This window comes from Cynocephalus volans, chromosome 2 (genome assembly GCF_027409185.1).
Source record: "Cynocephalus volans isolate mCynVol1 chromosome 2, mCynVol1.pri, whole genome shotgun sequence".
In the NCBI taxonomy this organism is placed as follows: domain Eukaryota; kingdom Metazoa; phylum Chordata; class Mammalia; order Dermoptera; family Cynocephalidae; genus Cynocephalus; species Cynocephalus volans.
In genome coordinates, this window is record NC_084461.1 from 62,986,509 (window position 1) to 63,005,332 (window position 18,824).

The following is an 18,824-nucleotide window of genomic DNA, read 5'->3' on the forward strand; positions in this document are numbered from 1 at the left end:
GGATCTCAAGTCTAATTACTTAGAAGTTTAAAACTAAGCCCTCATTCTTTGCAGGAAAACTGAAATCTAATAAGTGGCTTCTTAAGCTAAATTGGATTTGAGGTACTTGATTTTTACATGTAAAGTGTTCAGATTTTTGGTGCATTTAATTGTATAAAAAAATCCCCAGAGTTCTACTAAAACTAAGCTCCGAAATGGCCTAATCTACGTAAAATAACCTAGCAGAGGGCCTGGCACATGGCAGATGCTCAATAAATAGTTTTCTTCTTTTTCCTCCCCTATCAGTAAATGCATCTCTGCTTTATGAATTAGGTTAAAGAAGTATTAATCATGATACCAGAGTGAAAAAAATTATGATTAAAATAATGAAAAAGAACCAAGAGTTGTAAATAAGACCTAAAATAACCACCTTCTGCACTGTTATCAGGCACCCATCTTCCTTGGGTGTTTAAGCTTTAAAATTGTTCTTAACCACATAAAAGAGAAGCACCTGTGAATGTTTGTGCTCTATTACATATACTTTTACAGAGAAATGAAGCACATAACAACATTGAATTGAAGAAAACTGTCTTTAAAGTCACTTATTTACAATAGATTATCAGTTTCATTAAAAACAAGAAGTTTTTTTCCTGGAAAAGCATGTCCTTTTTTCAAATAAATAAATGACGTTAAGTTCCAATAAAAGAAAATATATAATAAGTGTATGTTAAATGATGGAAAAAGAAAGACTTCTGATAATACTTTTTTGAGTATCTTGGTACTATGGTGACAGAAAATATAAATATATAAAATTGGCTTTCCAGGTAAATAATGTAATGTGATTTATCTTAACAGAATGTTTTTAAAATAACTTTGTGAAAAATATGTCAATATGTTCATACCTAATGATCACAAATTATGTAGAAGTTTGGGAATTTTTTTTTCCCCCTCTGTATTTTATATTGAAATATTCTCTCAATAACACAGAAGAGAAACCATAGCCAAGAAGGCAGAAAGGAGAAGAAGTTGGGAGGAAGCTGTGAAATTTCAAGGAAAAATGCATCATAGACTCACTCCTTTTTAAACTTTAAAAGGACTTTAGAGATAATGGATGCTTCAGGGGTTTCATCAACATTTCATCAATAGAATTTTGTTTTTAAAGGTTTGTATTTTTATGTTTAAAATCCTTAATTAGAAACAACACATACCCTGAAATGTGTTAATATACCACATTTTAACACTCTGAAGTCCATCAATACATTGACTTGAGTTACAATTTAATTAGTTTTTGTGTAGAATTTAGAATAAAGCTCTTCCCCCATCTCTGATTCACTGAAGAAGTCTTAAGAGGGCAAGATTTGAAAGACTTATCAATCATCTTTTTTTTTTTCTTTTTCGTGACCGGCACTCAGCCAGTGAGTGCATCGGCCAGTCCTATATAGGATCCGAACCCGCAGCGGGAGCGTCGCTGCGCTCCCAGCGCCGCACTCTCCCGAGTGCGCCACGGGCTCGGCCCCGCAATCATCTTCATGAATCAGGATTTTCTGGATACCATGAATCCAAAATGATAGGTAAATAAATTGGATATTGAGGCTGCTGCTAGTTGTTCTAGGAAATGTTAATAGACATTACCTGATTAAAGAAGTTTACGAAATACTTATTAACAAAGCTAAACAGATTTCTTTATGATTTCACATAAAGAGGGTGAGCGACTACGAGAAAGAGTTCTCTCTTAAGTTTCTGGCTGAGAAAATGTGAAAGGCCATCATTCATAGCTCACAATTAGAAATAGCAAGTTCAGATAAAGGAGGTAATATTAACTGATCAAAATCCCATTTACTATTTGTTGAATTTGTCACCACAAATTCCATTATAGCCTATGAGATCTAGGCATGTCTACCGATTAAGACAGTCAAAGTAAATCCAGTTTTAAAACAACAGGATTGGATCATATTCATGCTTTCATTCACTCATTCATTCATGCATTTAATCAGTGACTATTACTCAACGAACATTTATTGGGAAGCTATGGTGTGCCAGGCATTGGGGAATATAAGAAGCAGCAAGAGCCCTCTGAACTCAAAGATTTTCTCAGTTTATCAGGAGATAAATATTAGATAACCAGAAATTGTTTATAATATACAGTGATATGCATAATATTTGTCCATCTATTTGCACAGCATGTTAGAATTTATACAATCCTTATAAAAGTAAATTAAGTTGAAAAATTTATCTTTTTTTTTTCTTTACCTTTTCCAAATTTCATTTTTTCAAACAACGATTTTCCTTGTTCCTGTACTGGGTCATCTGAACAAGGTACTTCTGAAATTGAAGGGAAATGTTACTAATAATTTTGCTGAATTAGGGACTGCCCTGGTCAAACCAAGATGCAATGGGCACCACCCTAGCTATGGAAAATGTAAATAGCTCTTCCTAGTGCCCCTTATTCCCATACATCACTATCCTAAAGAGTGTAATCATCAAAAAGTGTAAGAGAACAGATTATGCTTGTAACCTGAGGTAGGTTTATGATAGCCACAGGAACTTACTATTTTTTTAGAACTTCTGGTCTCTATAGTGTCAGAGCCAAAACTTTCATGACCATATTTTGATATGTATAAGAGGGAGAAAAATTCTCTCCTGAATGCTTTGCTTGTAATAGAGTTAGAGCATTTTATATTTTTCTAACTTGCCAGGTCTTTGAATTTCTGTCAGGTGCCACAAAACCTAGTACAAAATAATCCTAATTAAGGAGGTTCAAACAAAACTCCAATAGCAGCTTACAGAATGCCAGGAGGGATCTGCCCGTAGATTCCTTGGCCCAGACCAACATAGCAAGAAGCTGGCTGGCACACTAGTGCCTCAGTTCTCAAATTAGCATTAACACTTTCCAAAATAACTAAAGGAAAGACAAATCAGAATTTCTGGGAATAAATTAATAACAAGGAACTATATTATAGGCAACAGAAACAGCAGTTCGGAACCCATTTCTGATTACATGTTCCTTTGAGGAAGGAAATGCCTGTTAGTTGAAAATGCCTGCCTGGAACTAGAAAATCTGAGGAGCAAATGACCTTCATGACATGAAAAAGAACCTATCATTCTGCTTTGACTCTTCAGATCAGAAGTAGAAAGGGTTTGCTTGGCTTTTCTTCAAGTGTGTGTGTGTGCATGTCTTTGTGCATGTGTATGTGTGTGTGTATGTCTGAGAGAGAGAGCATGTGCGTGCTTTAGCAATTCCACCCTCAGGACTCAAAGTAAAAGGTTGAATGTTAATTATCTTCTGCATAAGAAATCAAACACTACTAGTTATCCAAAGTCTATAATCAGGCTGGCTGCATAAGACTCACTTTAAAAAATTCTGGTTACTAAGACACACCCCACGATTTGATCTGCAGTCAGGGTTAAGAACAAAGACCGTGAATTACTACAAGAACTCCTTCCAGTGCCTTAAGCCCTTTTTGTTGTTAACTGGTCTGTTTCCCAAAAATGATGAAAAGCACTTTTGAGGCTGTCTTCAGAAAACTGGAGAGAATGCACCCTTATATGAAGTCAGCTTTTGAGACAGAGTAGGATCCTAAGAGGTTAGGGTGGATTAGGTATAAAGTTTGGAAAGAAAAGTAGTTTGAACTATTGGGGCTTGTTGTAAGGAAAGGAATAATCCCAGGGAACACCTAGATAGGGATTTGGCGATAGAATCCTGTTTAGTTCTTGACCTCTTGACCCTTATTTCTGTTTTGCACCCCCTCTCTGCCTATATTGTCCCCAACTGTCCTGAGACGGGGACACTGGGGAAAAAACAGGGGGTGCTACAACAGAGGAAGGTAACATAACATTGGTTACGTCTGTTTTTCAGAAATGTATGCTGCCCTTTCCCAGATCATTTCAAAATATGCTGCTCATTGGTGAAGACCACATCCTATTTAGTTTTCTCAGGCTAAAGTTTATTCCATCTGATAAAAGGTATCAGTTTACTCTAATAAGCAGAAATTTATTTTAGTACCTATGTTTATTTATTTATTTTTATTTTTTCTTGGTGGCTAGCTAGTACCAGGATCCAAACCCTTGACCTTGGTGTTACTAACACCACACTCTAACCAAGTGAGCCCCAAGTATCTATTCCTAGATAGTATGTAAAACTAACCTTCAGGAAGGAAAAATACCATTTTTCCCCTTTTATAAGACACTTAAAAAAAAATCTACCCAAAGTAAGTACAGCATAGATTCAGAAAAAGAAATTCTGAGAAATGGTGTTATATCTTAAATTCTCCTAGAAACAACTGTGGTTAAAAATGGAAAGCTATAAAACAAACAAACAACACAAATGAAAAAACAGAAAATAAGTGTTGGTGGCGATGTGGAGAAATTGGAACCCTTCTATATACATTGCTGGTGGGAATGTAAAATAGTTCAGCTACTGTAGAAAACAGTTTGGCTGTCTTTCAAAAAGTTAAACATAGAATTACTATATGATATAGCAATAGCAATTCAGCTCCTCGGTATATACCCCAAAGAACTGAAAACAGGTACTCAAGCAAATATATGTATGTGCATGTTAATTGCAGCACTATTCCCAATAGCCAAAAAGTGGAAACAACCCCAATGCCCACCAAAGGATGAATGGACAAATTGTGGCATATCTATATAGTAGAATATTACTCAGCCATAAAAAGGAATGAAGTATTAATACATGCTACAACATGAATGATCCTGGAAAGCACTATTCTAAGTGAAAGAAGTCAGACACAAAAGGTCACATATTGTATGGTTTCATTTATATGATATAGTCAAATAGGCAAATCCATACAGAAGGAAAGCAGACTGGGGAAAGGGGAGAATGGGCAGTAACTGCTGAATGGGTATAGGGTTTATTTTGGGGGTGATAAAAGTGTTTTGGAACTACACAGAGGTGTTAGTTTCACAATACTGTGAATGTACTAAATGTCACTGCATTATTCACTTTAAAACGGTTGATTGTAATGGTTAACTGTGAATTTCACCTCGATGAAAAAAAAAAAAAAAAAAAAGACCAAAAAAAGGAGCGCTTTTTCAGCAGATTCGGGTGTTTTTATCCCACAACTAATAAATGGGTGTTGTTCTGCACATACCTGGAAGACAAGGTTGATGTTGCTGAGGTACCAAGTTTGGTTCTGGAGGTATAGGTACTTCCTCGGAAACATATTTTAAAAGCTCCTTCCCAAGATATGTTACCTGTGCATAATTAAGTACAGAACTTAAAAATCATACATTCTGTAAGAGATAAATACACCTATCTCCTGCAAATTGTAAGTTCTGTAAAGTATTGATTGTTGTATATCATAGACTGGTAAACTATAGTCCACAACCAAATCCAGCCTGCCACTTTTTCTTATAAATAAGATTTTATTGGAATACAGTGACACCCATTCATTTACTTATATCTATGGCTACTTTTGTGCTATAACAGAATTGAGTAATTGTGATAGAGACCGTATATCCACAAAGCCTAAAATATTTATTATCTGGCCTTTTACCCTTAGCACTTCATATACTGCCTGACAATTCTGGGTAAATGACTCTGAAGTCCCCACTCTTAAGCAATATTCTTAAATCCTCTGAGCCTCAGTTTGTGTGTTTGTAAAACAAGTATCTCCAGCTTGTTACGCTGTTGTGATAATGAAAAGAGATAATGTATGAAAAGCATTTGGCATACTATCTAGCACATCTCAAGTGTTCAATAAACGCTTGTTAAATTGAACAGAGTGACGAAGGTTTAGGGTATCTGTAACATATAGGTACCCTTTGGGCTCAAACCTATGACTAAACAAAGCCTGGTAATGGAAATTAAACAGACTTGGCCTACTCAGAGTGACAATCCCTCCTCACTTGCCATGGAAAGGAGGAGAAGATCCTGAATGCCATTTGTTAGTCCTCCAAACAACAAATAATTAGAAATGGATTTTCTATGTGTTATGCCCTGACAATGTCCAATACATCTTACACACTCATCAAAATGCAGGCTCAGTATGTTCTCACCTATATCTCAGACCTGAAGTATATTTTTTTCAGCTAGTGCTGGGTAATAAATACAGTGTGGTAATAGAAAGTGGCTTACACATATCACTGGGGGTAATTCAGACATACAATGAACACATCTTTAAGAAAATCCAGAGTTAAAAATCTATTTTCCACAAGGTAGGAATGATTTACTGAACAGGTTAATAATGAATAGACCTCAAATGAATGGGTACTAGGTCACTTCTAGAAACTGTGTATTTCATATTAGTGCCTGTGTTCCAGCTGGCTAAAGCATTTCCATATGATTCAAACTCTGAATTGTGAATTAAATCTTACTGGATCCAAATCTAGCTCATATATGCCTGCTCTGAAGCAATAGCCACTCCCGCTGAGAGTAAACATCAGGATCCCCTTGGCAAAGCTGTGTAGCAGCCCAGCTGCTTGGGTAGGAGGTATGAGTCATCTTCGTGTCTAGTGGCTCTATCACTCTGTCTGATGCAGGAAAACACCTAGTTTTTTGGATTCTTGCCTGACAACCATTTACCTCTGGCCCCAAACCCCCACCACCATTCTCAGAACTAGGCAGTAGAAATGCTAACATTTACCAATGTAGCAAAAAGTTCCTTTCATCAAGAAGTGACTGAATTTCAGGAGTTACTTCAAGATAAGAAGAGCTTTCTGTGGTAAACTTTAAAAGACTTTAAAAAAGGCTTTTAAATATTGTAAAGAAACTCAGGGATATTCTAAAAAAAGTTATCTAAACCTGCTCAGATAATCTGTATGAAAATATTATATACAAGAATTGCCCTATTTTTAGTACTCACGTTTGCATTTGGCTTCACTGTCACATAGGTGGTAAACAGTATGACTCTAACTGATATAGCTGATGAAAAAAATACTAGAGGCAATGTGATATGTAAATGAGGCATTAGTTCAGAGTGAGGACCAAATGATGTCACAACCAGCTATTCCAATGCAGGAAATATAGTCGTTACCATAGAGAAAAAGAGGGGGAGAATTGAGTCATGATTGGGCACACTGTAGAACAGCACGTTGAGCTTAAAAGAACCTAAGCTACAACAGTCACTACCATATTCATGCTGTGAGCAAAGACTCAGTTTCAGCCAAACAGTATAATCTATCATAAGTTTAAGAAACCTTGTAATAAAAGGAGATTTCCATGGGTAAGATATTAATGACTAACATTCACATATGAATTATGAATCTGTGGAAAGGACTGTGCAAAGGAACTATAAGGTGAACTAAAGCAGATGGCCTGGTGACTCTAGGGGAGAGAAATAAAAAAACTTCAGGGGAAAAAAAAAATCAGAGAGACTATATAGCAGACAAAATCCAGAATGTGCTTATGTAAGTGAAGGAACTGAAACACAGTGCTGGAAGCACCTGCCACATTCTCCTAGACCAGAATGCAGAGTTGGGGCACGGGATTCACAGTAAGCTATACCCCCTGTTACTGGTGCACTGAGGCACACTGTAATGGCTAGTGGAAGTTGATATCTGCAGTAAAGGTGGATGTCTACTGATTCGTCCTTTTCCAGGTGAATCATTTTAAGACTGTTCCTGAAGTGGTGCCATGGACACCTGGAGGTGAACATTGGACCTCAAGAGTGTCAGTCATAACTGGGCTTATAACTCAGAAGCCAGAACTGAAGGGGAAGCTACTAAGTCGGGCAGGTCTGAATGAAAATATTTATTTTTCAAAGGCTAGCCATTCATAGATAAGACTGTTCAAACATAAAAATACACTGTAATTTCTGTGAGTGTTAGGCCCCTTGCCTATTTCTTTTGTATTTAGGAGAAGATTTTGCTTTATTTCAATAGAATAATAATGACATATACCAACTAAGTTATCAAAACACCAGTGGTCCCAAATTTTCTATATGGAGTCACAAAGACCAAAATCACTTGGGGGGATAAAAGAGGGAAGATTAGGGGCATTAAGGTTTCTGGGACCAGATGAGGCACAAGGAAGGGGAGGCTCAGTCAGCTGTGCAACCATGATCATTGGGAATATGGCAAAAAGAAGTTGTGAGAGGAAGCTTGCAGCATATCACAAAAGGGACACGTGAGGACAAAAATTTGACTGGAGATCTTTCAGATTTCTTTTAAAAAATATGAAAAAATAGTTTCATCATCAAAAAATATGTACCTTTCCATTTGAATATGAAGTTAAAGATAAACTTAAGAATAACCCACCTTACTCCAAGCATAATTCCAAGTCACATAACTGTTGCCTCCCAGAAGATCCTTGAGCCAGGTGACTGGGTTTTGATAAATCTGACCATTTTCTACCTTAATTTTACCACTCAATAAAATACTGGCTTTGTGGGTAGTCTCCTAAAAAAAAAGAAACAAAAATTAGTATAAAAATAGCTGAAATATGTGAACTTCTGCTTCTGGCCATGATGAAGTAACAGGGACCAGATTTACTCTAATACCCAACACAACTGAAAAACAGACAAAATATATTAAAAAATGGTTTGAAAGATACAAAACATCAGGCAACTAAGTAGAGTGATCCCTGAGAGATGAGAATTAATGAGGTGAACCCTAGCTTACTGCCTTGAGAGAGTTTCCAGGTCATGGTGCAAGGAAAGGTAATCTAGGCAAAGCTTGTGGACTCCCTGAGTTGAGGAGACAGAGCTGAGAGTCTAGGGAGGCAAGAGGGCTAGAGTACGCAGGAAAGAGTACTGAAGAAGAGAGAAATAAAAACATAACTCTGTAGATATTCAGGGAGTCCTCCTTAAGTATCCAGCTGAGTATGTGAGTGAGGAAATTACCAAAGACAGGAAAAAGAACCATTTAAAAGAGCTAGAGGTGATGGTACTTGGCACCCTCACAGGGCAGGGAATAGTGCCTGTTTCCAACAGCAAGACTAGAAAAACATCAAGACTAATTGGGCATTGGTAGAGTACATAGAAGAGTCTTGCCTCAATACTGGAAAATAATTAACCCTAGACTTGACAGTGCTTCAATCCTGCCCAACAAATTTTAAAATTAAGACCCTAAAGGATCAAACCGTTTCCAAGTAGTTTACCCCTATCCTAGAACAAATTTCCAAAATATTTATAAGAATACAAAAATACCCAGCATCTGACAAAGCAAATTTCACAGTGCCTGGGATCCAAAAAAAAAAAAAAAAAAAAATTAACAGGACAGAAAAGCAGCTGGAAAATACAAGAAGATATGAAGGAGATAAAGCAGTTAATTGAAAATGACTGATAACTGGCACAGATGTTAGAATTAAGAGATAAGAACAGTAAATAGTTACAATCATATTCCATATGTTTAAAATGGAAGATATAAAAAAGACTCAAACTCCTGGAGATGAAAATTACAATGTATGAAATGAAAAGTACACTGGGTGGGATTAATGACAGATTAGATACTGCAAACAAAATGATTAGTGAATTTTCCAAGACATAGCAATAGGGACTCCACAAAAATGAAACAGAGAAAAGATAATTTTTTTAAAAAATTAACAGTGCATGAGTGAGTTATACAACTCCAAAAAACCTAATTTGTGAATAACTGAAGTATAAAAAGGAGGGTATAAAAAGGAAAAAAATTTGAAGAAATGATGGCTCAAATTTTTCCAAATTTGAGAAACTTTTGGGGGTGATAGATATGTTCATTATCTTTTTTGTGGTCATGGTTTCACAGGTATATACACATGCCAAAACTTGTCAAACAGTACTTTAAATATGTGCAGTATATTATATGTCAATTATATCTCAATAAAACTGTTAAACAAAAAAATAGCTGAAATATAAAAATTCTATTGAAATTTCTTATAGTTGATCCAGAGAAGTAACCACAACCGTCAAAATTTGAGTTAATGTAACTAATTTACTAAAATTTGAGCTGCTTTGTCTAATCTGAGGTAGGTAGTACGGTAGTACTTAGCAATAAATTGGCTGACAGGCAAGCAAACAGGAACATTGAGGGATGAGATCAAGCCATTAATTAGGTCATAAAACTATACTTTGGAACTTTAAAATTAAAATATTTTGCCCCTAACTTATAAATAAAGCTTATTAACTAGGAAAATGCCTTATTATTCAGAAATGGGAAGGGTTGGAAACAGGGGTAATTTGGATTAAATTCCAGTTAGCCTGGATTGATTTCTGTTGGATTGGTCCACAAACAAAGACACATTCAAGGACTCTGCAACCTTTGCTACTCTGAATTCCTCTTCCAAAAAGTGAATGTGGGGAAAGAGGAGAGGAAGCCCCATTTGTAGCCATGCCTAACAGAACCTTTTTTTCCCTCTTCTATTTTTATGCATATGTCATATTGTTTTAATTGAGTCAGATTACCCAAACTGCAAGTCGCTCTTTGGTTCTAAATAGAGCTTCTATGGAAGATGAATTTATATTTATCCCATTAGGAATGCTTTACCAGTACACTGGTAGTTCTCAACATTTTGGAACTAAAGACAGCTCTAATTCATTATTTTTATGTTGGTTTTAAGTCCTTTCTGCTGCAATATAATTGAAGCCAAAGGTGCTTGTGCCTATAATATCATAGCAATTCCAGAAGCATGGTTTCACTTGCTAAGAATATGATGGTTGTGTCCCTCCGTTCAGGAAGCCCAGCCAAACCCCATTTCCCTAATCAGAGCTGAACACCTACACTATGTGACAACATTTACTCATTTATAAAATTTGCAAGATTTTAGAGGAAAATAAATAATAGAATACCTGTGTTTTGAATTCCAGAATGTTACTTCCTGGATTAATTCTTCCTAATAATATCAAATCCTTTATCTGCATACATTTCTTTTTAGGAGTTGTGCTGTAGTTTAAAGGTTTTTTCATAGTATATTGACGGCCCGACCCAGAGAAAGAGGAGATCTGACTTTCATTTGCATGTGGAACAAGAGTAGCTGATTTTTTAAGATATGGTTTCATCTGATGCACAGTATCACTGCCTAAGACAGCAATCCCATGATGTGCCAGGGATTCTGATGCCCCTTTAGGTGGTTGCTGGGAAGCTGTCTTCTTGTTTCCTCTTTTTGGATCACAATTGGAGAGGCCCTGATCACAAATAGCAATTAATGGATGGACATCATTTTCGGAAACTAAACTTGTGGCTTCTGAATTATTTAATGTGCCAGTTACTGTGGAAGGACTATAGAATTCACATCCTTTGGCTGTAGTTTCTGTAAGATTATTTTCTTTTTGTGAATATTCCACTTGAGGAATAAAAGCAAGAGGTTGTGATGGTAATTTAATCGTCTTGGTGCCATTTGAATGTCCGGATTTTGATAACATATACAAGGTACAGTCTTTGACATTTTGTTTAGAATTCATCTCATTTCCAGAAAATTCTTCCATTCTCACTATCTCTGGATTTAAACAAATGTTGGTATTTTGGCTGTCATTCCAAGTTTCCAGAGACAATTGTGTCTCCTGCATACTTCCACAAACAAGACTGACAGGAGACAGCGAACCTGATTGGGGCTGCATTGCATTTTCCATACTGATAAACTCTTGGCTGTCCTTTTCACTAGAGATTTCTGAGTTGGATGGCAGCTTCCTTAAACTAAGACCAGACAATGATGTGACATTCTTATAGTTTTGAATTTTCAGGCTTATTTTTTTCTGTTTTTTTGCCACAACTAAAAGGTTCTTCTGTCTTGTGGCCAAGTTGGCCAGTTGTTCTCTTAGGGCTCCATGCTTAAACGACTCTATGGATACCCTACAAGAAGAAAAAGAAAGAGGGAAAAAAATACAAAAACAGTAGAAAACATTTTTTAGTAGTTATTTAGGTGTTAAAAGGTTACTTCATCTCAATTTTAATCACCTTGAACTACACAAGAGTCTACCTTTGCAATGTATTTCCTTTGAGAGGAAACTGACTCCTTTATTTAAGGTAAATTTACCTTTTTTAGGAGGTGACAGTGTGGTTACCTAGATATACAATTGTATCGTTCTTTCTCAGTTGTGAGTCAACCCTAAAAGAGAAACAAAACTTGGGTTGTCTACCTAGATATCTACTAGTCTTTGGTTGGAAGATAGCAACTGGTGGCTGATAACCATCATTTTTAAAGTTTGGGGTTTGCTTACATGTTTAAAGTGGAAAGGTGCATTAGGAAGAGAAATGTGGGACAAATTCAACTCAAGTTCCCTTAGCTATGGAGGAACAATACTGTTTTGTGAACAGTGATAACTCAGCTAGACCTAAGAAATGATAGTTCATCAAGTAATTCAATCATAATTACTATAATTGTACTATGAACCTAACTGAGACACTTTCATGTACAGAGGGACTACCCAGACAAGCATCATCCTGTGTGCCTTCCCCAAACCAAATTTCTCAGGATCTTGAGAACTAAGGAAGAGGAAATTGCTCATCACACCTCCACACGTCTGTCTTTTGGTTATGCTCACCTATACCACACTGACCTTCACAGTAATGGACACTATTTCTAGTGATTCTCAAACTTTTTAACCTCAGAAGCTATTTATGCTCTTAAAAATTATTGAAGAACCCAAAGAGCTTTTGTTAATATGGATTATATCTATCAATATTTACTGTCTTAGGAATTAAAACTGAAAAATTTTTAAATCACAAGAATATTACAAGCATGTATTCCATTAGCCTATATAGTAATGATATCATCATACATCATGCGGCCTCTGGGAAATTCCACTGCACACTCATGACAGAATGAGAGCAGAAGTGGCAAATAACATCTTAGTATTATTATAAGAAATAGTTTTGACTTCACAGACCCCTTGAAATGTAATGGTCTCACAGACCCATCAGAAGTCTCTGGACCACACTTTAAAAGCTGTTGCTTTAAGGAAAAGTGATAGTATAGATATCTTGCCTCTCCTGTCAAAGTTTAGAGTTGTTGGTACTGAACTCCAAGAGACTGGGTGTTAAAAGTAGTAGTATATATAAGTGAAAAAAACAGCAGCAGCAAGAAGAAATCAGATTAGCAAACAACTAATAGCATAAAATAAATGCAAGAAGCTAGATAAAAGAGAAAAAGAAAGAAAATCACACTTAAAACTATGTGAAACAAGGAGTTCAGACAAAAAACCAAGGTGCTCTCTTTAGATTACCCATACCAACCTTTGAAATATTATAGCAATATTAATCAGGATTTACACACCTAAAACCCCAATTGATCCAGAACTTTTCAAAGTTCCTGGTGTATTGTTAACCATAGGACACTAAAGGGAAATTAAAGTTAGCCTCTCCAAAGTCCCCCAGAAAACATCCTATAGTCAATTACCTATCTGTAGGTCATACAAGCTCACTTGCTTTGTACTGACAGAAAACAAGTCAGGAAGTAGAAAGGAACGTATGATACTTATTTGCTGGACAGAAAGGCAAAATGATTTTTAAATGAGTTCAGAAAAAATTGAATATGTAATAGGGGTCAAATGATTAAAAGACAAAAATATAAAGGAAAATTAAATGTGATAATGAATAGGGGCATGTGTAGCTAAGTCTATGAAAAACTAACAAAAAATAATGCCCAGAGGTTTCAAGATGGCGGTGGCTGCGGCGGTTGGCGCGGAATAGCTGAGGTGGAAAAGGCGGCCACTGGGCCTCTGGCAGCCAGGAAACTTGTGGACCTTCCTCTCGCCATCTCTTAAGGGAGGACCGCTGCTGGTGGCTGGTCGTGGGGGCTGACCGCCACTTTGCCCTCAGCAGGAGAGGCTGCCTCATTTACAGGCAACAGCGTTGAAGTATGGAGCTGGAAAGGAACTGTTTCTTAGCTGCAAAAGCGAGTCTCTAAACAGGGAACACGGCGACAGGGCTGCTGTGGATGCAGACAGGATCCCGGAGGCCAGGGCCGCGCTGAAGGCGGCCAGCTGCCCTATTCATGATTCGAGGTTTCAGGCCGGCATAAAAGAAGATTCCTGGGAGTGCCCAAGCCACGCCGAGGGACCGAGCGAGCAGCCCAAGGCGGTGGGAACTGAGAACAGGGAAGGCAACAAACCAGAGGCAGAGAGTGAACGCCCGACCTGGCACAGCCCTGTGAATGACCCCTGGCCTGGCCCTGCTCGGGGGGCTGATGCCCACCCGGCTTCCGCCTGCATCAACAGGCCACTCACCGCCCCAGGGCTGCCTCCATTTTCTCAGGTGGTGGCAGCTCCAGCCCGGCTCGGCTCCTCACTGAGCCTTCCCACTTGCTTGCCCTAGCACGGGACATCCCAGGGCCTGCGGGCTGGCCTCCCCTCCCACTCCATCTGTGGTCCTCTGGCGGGGCTAGTGGCGTGGGGCGTCCCCAGCCAGTGTCGGGAGGGCAAGGAAGTACGGGCGGGGCCGACTGTCACTCTACCACACCCTGGACTACAGCCCCTGATAAACTTCCTGTTACTGGGAGGCAGATACCATCTCTGCGGCCACCAGTTCGGAAAAACGCCTAACCAATTTCTGCTTGGGAATAGTGTGGTAGGAGAGTTCCCAAGTCCGCTTAAACCTGCCGGAGAGCTGTCTGCAGGCAGGCACTGGACTCGTCCGGGCCAGGGGTATACAAAGGTGAACCGTGTGCTGCGGGCTCCTCCCTTGAGGAGCTCACGCTCTGGTGTGGCAGGTAAGACAAGTACACAAATAACCGCGATACCAGGAGGAAGGTGATAAGTCCCGAGAAAGATCTACATAGTGCTACAAAGACACCCAGAGTGACCGGTCGTCTGTGCCTACCAGAAACCTGGTAGACTTCCTGGGCGAGGCGGTGCTGAGCAGGGTCTTGAAGGCCCAGCTGATAGACGAGGGGTGCAGAAGACACGTCCCAGCCCAGCCCAGTGCGCACAGAGCGGGGAGACGTGCGGCCAGGGAAGCGGAGACTCGACAGAAACCACACACCCTGTGGGGTCACCACTGCACGATCCAACAGCCCGGGCCAGAGCACACGGAACAAGGAGAAGTCCTGCACAGGAAGTGAAAGCTCAACAGAGATCACACACCCTGTGGTACGTGATCCACCAGCTCAGCAGAGTCCAAGTTGACCAGAAAGGTGGCTCCGCGGAGAGGCCCAAGACCCGAGGCAACCATACACACAAGGCACTAGAGGCCAACTGAGCAGTCACGGAGGGAGCCATACGAAATTGGCAACCACAGCAACATCTTAGTTAGTCAATAGTCTCAAACCGGTGGACTGTGAAACCCCCTGCCACAATGAATAAATATAAAAAAAAGATACCAGAAATACAAAAAATCAAGAAAGTACACCACCAAAAGTTAATAAATCTCAAACTCTAGATCCTATAGAACAAGAAGCCCTTGAAATGACTGACAAGGAATTTCGAGTGATAATTCTAAGGAAACTGAATGAGATACAAGAAAACTCAGCTAGACATCATGATGAAATGAGGAAAAGTATACAAGACCTGAAAGAGAAAATGTACAAGGAAATCGATGTCCTGAAAAAAAATGTAGCAGAACTTGCTGAACTGAAGAACTTATTCAGAGAAATAAAAAACACAATAGAGTTTAACCAGCAGGCTTGTCGAAGTTGAAGAGAGAACCTCTGAACTTGAAGATGGGCTGTTTGAAATAACACAAGCAGACAAAAAGAAAGAAAAAAAAATCAAAGACATTGAAGAAAATCTGAGAGAGATATCAGACAACCTCAAGCGCTCAAATATCCGAGGCATGGGTATTCCAGAAGGGGAGGAAAATGGAGATTCCATTGAAAACATATTCAACAAAATAGTGGCAGAAAACTTCCCAGGTATAGGAAAAATCACAGATCTTCAGATCCAGGAAGCTCAACGATCTCCAAACGTATTCAACCCAAAAAGGCCTTCTCCAAGACATGTCATAGTCAAATTGGCAAAACTCAGAGAAAAAGTGAGAATCTTAAAAGGTGCAAGAGAGAAGCGTCAAATCACCTATAAGGGAGCCCAATCAGGCTAACATCAGACTTTTCATCACAAACCCTAAAAGCTAGAAAGGAATGGGATGATATATTCAAAATACTAAAAGACAAAGATTGCCAGCCAAGAATACTCTACCCTGCAAGGCTATCCTTCCGAAATGAAGGGCAAATAGTATATTTCTCAGACAAACAAAAATTGCAGGAGTTCACTACCACACGACCACCCTTACAAGAAATCCTCAAGGGACTACTGGGTTTGGTTCCAGAAAAATAACTACCACTGCCATAAAAACCCAAGAAAAATCAAAACCCACTAGTATAATAAAAATGGCATTCATGAAGAGAAAACAAACAAACAAAAACGCTATATAAAACCTAAGGAACCAACAAACACAGAAACCAAACAGTAAATCAGAAAGCAAGGAACAAAAGACACCTAAGAAAACCAAACAACCAATAAAATGCTAGGAATAAATCAACACCTTTCAATAACAACTCTTAATGTAAAAGGCTTAAATTCCCCAATCAAAAGACACAGACTGGCTGACTGGATCAAAAAGGAGGACCCAACTATATGCTGCCTACAAGAAATCCACCTCATCCATAAAGATTCACATAGACTAAGAGTGAAAGGATGGAAAAAGATTTACCATGCAAACAGAAAAGAAAAACGAGGTGGAGTAGCTATTCTTATATCTGACAAAATAGACTTTAAACTAAAAACCATAAAAAGAGACAATGAGGGACACTACTTAATGATAAAAGGACTGATCCATCAAGAAGACATAACAATCATAAATATGTACGCACCCAATGTTGGAGTAGCCAGATTTATAAAACAAACTCTATTAGACCTAAAGAAGGAAATAGACACTAATACCATAATAGCGGGGGACCTGAACACTCCACTGTCAATATTAGACAGATCATCTAGGCAAAGAATCAGCAGAGAAACACAAGATCTAAACAATACTCTAGACCAAATGGAATTGGCAGATATCTAGAGAACATTCCATCCAACAACCTCAGAATATTCATTCTTCTCATCAGCACATGGATCATTCTCCAGGATAGATCACATATTAGGTCACAAATCAAGTCTCAATAAATTCAAAAAAATTGGAATTATCCCATGTATTTTCTCAGACCACAATGGATTAAAATTAGAACTCAATAACAAACAAAACTCTGGAAACTATACAAACACATGGAAATTAAACAGCATTCTACTTAATGACATATGGGTCCAAGAAGAAATCAAGCAGGAAATAAAAAAATTTATTGAAACTAATGAAAATAATGATACATCATACCAAAACCTGTGGGATACTGCAAAAGCAGTATTAAGGGGAAAATTTATTGCATTAAATGCTCACCTCAGAAGACTGGAAAGATCGCAAGTGAACAACCTAACACTTCACCTTAAAGAACTAGAAAAACAAGAACAATCCAAACCTAAAGTTAGCAGACAGAAAGAAATCATTAAGATCAGAGCAGAACTGAATGAAATTGAAACCCAAAAAACAATACAAAAGATCAATGAATCAAAAAGTTGGTTTTTTGAAAAGATAAATATAATTGACAAACCATTAGCATGGCTAACAAAAAAAAGAAGAGAGAAGATTCAAATAAAAAAATTAGAAATGAAAAAGGCGATATTACAACTGATTCATCTGAAATACAAGGAATCATTCGAGACTACTATAAACAACTGTACGCCAACAAATTTGAACATCTGGAGGAAATGGATAAATTTCTGGACACACACAAGCTCCCAAAACTGAACCATGAAGACGTAGAAAATTTGAACAGACCAATAACAATAAAGGAGATTGAAGCTGTTATCAGAAGGCTCCCAACAAAGAAAAGCCCAGGACCAGATGGATTCACAGCAGAATTTTACCAAACATTCAAACAGGAATTGACACCGATTCTTTACAAACAATTCCAAAAGATTGAAACAAACGCAAATCTCCCAAACTCATTCTATGAAGCAAACATCATCCTGATACCAAAACCAGGTAAAGATATAACCAAAAAAGAAAACTACAGGCCGATATCCTTGATGAATATAGATGCAAAAATCCTCACCAAAATACTAGCAAACAGAATACAGCAACACATACGTAAAATTATTCATCACGATCAAGTGGGATTCATCCCAGGGATGCAAGGTTGGTTCAACATACGCAAATCAATAAATGTGATACACCATATTAATAAACTCAAACACAAGGACCATATGATCATCTCTATAGATGCTGAAAAAGCATTTGATAAAGTTCAGCACTCATTCATGACAAAGACCCTCTATAAGTTAGGTATAGAGGGAAAGTATCTCAACATAATTAAAGCCATATATGCCAAATCCACTGCCGATATCATCCTGAACGGGCAAAAGCTGAAAGCTTTTCCTTTAAGAACAGGAACTAGACAAGGATGCCCACTCTTACCACTCCTATTCAACATAGTGCTGGAAGTACCAGCCAGAGCAATCAGAGAAGAGAAGGAAATAAAGGGCATCCAGATTGGAAAAGATGAAGTCAAACTGTCCCTGTTTGCAGATGACATGATCCAATATATCAAACAGCCTAAAACCTCTACAAAAAAACTGTTGGAATTGATAAATGATTTCAGCACAGTAGCAGGATACAAAATCAACACACAAAAATCAGTAGCATTTCTTTTCTCCAATAGTGAACATGCAGAAGGAGAAATCAAGAAAGCCTGCCCATTTACAATAGCCACCAAAAAAATAAAATACTTAGGAATTGAGTTAACCAAGGAGGTGAAAAATCTCTATAATGAGAACTACAAACCACTGCTGAGAGAAATTAGAGAGGATACAAGAAGATGGAAAGATATCCCATGCTCTTGGATTGGAAGAATCAACATAGTGAAAATGTCCATACTACCCAAAGTGATATACAAATTCAATGCAATCCCCATCAAAATTCCCAAGATATTTTTCTCAGAAATG

The 18,824-nt window shown here is 38.0% G+C and overlaps 1 protein-coding gene across 1 annotated transcript in view; it reads right to left on the reverse strand.

Annotated features, from left to right (window-relative positions):
* Positions 1 to 18,824, reverse strand: part of ANKRD31 (ankyrin repeat domain 31) — a 148,214-nt gene that overhangs the window by 8,336 nt on the left and 121,054 nt on the right. The window contains exons 22-25 of the mRNA XM_063087604.1: positions 10,701 to 11,700; positions 8,194 to 8,334; positions 5,088 to 5,190; positions 2,230 to 2,301 (exon numbers count right to left, since the gene is read on the reverse strand). Of these exons, the coding sequence (XP_062943674.1) occupies positions 2,230 to 2,301; positions 5,088 to 5,190; positions 8,194 to 8,334; positions 10,701 to 11,700 (1,316 nt within the window). The remainder of the gene's footprint in view (positions 1 to 2,229; positions 2,302 to 5,087; positions 5,191 to 8,193; positions 8,335 to 10,700; positions 11,701 to 18,824) is intronic.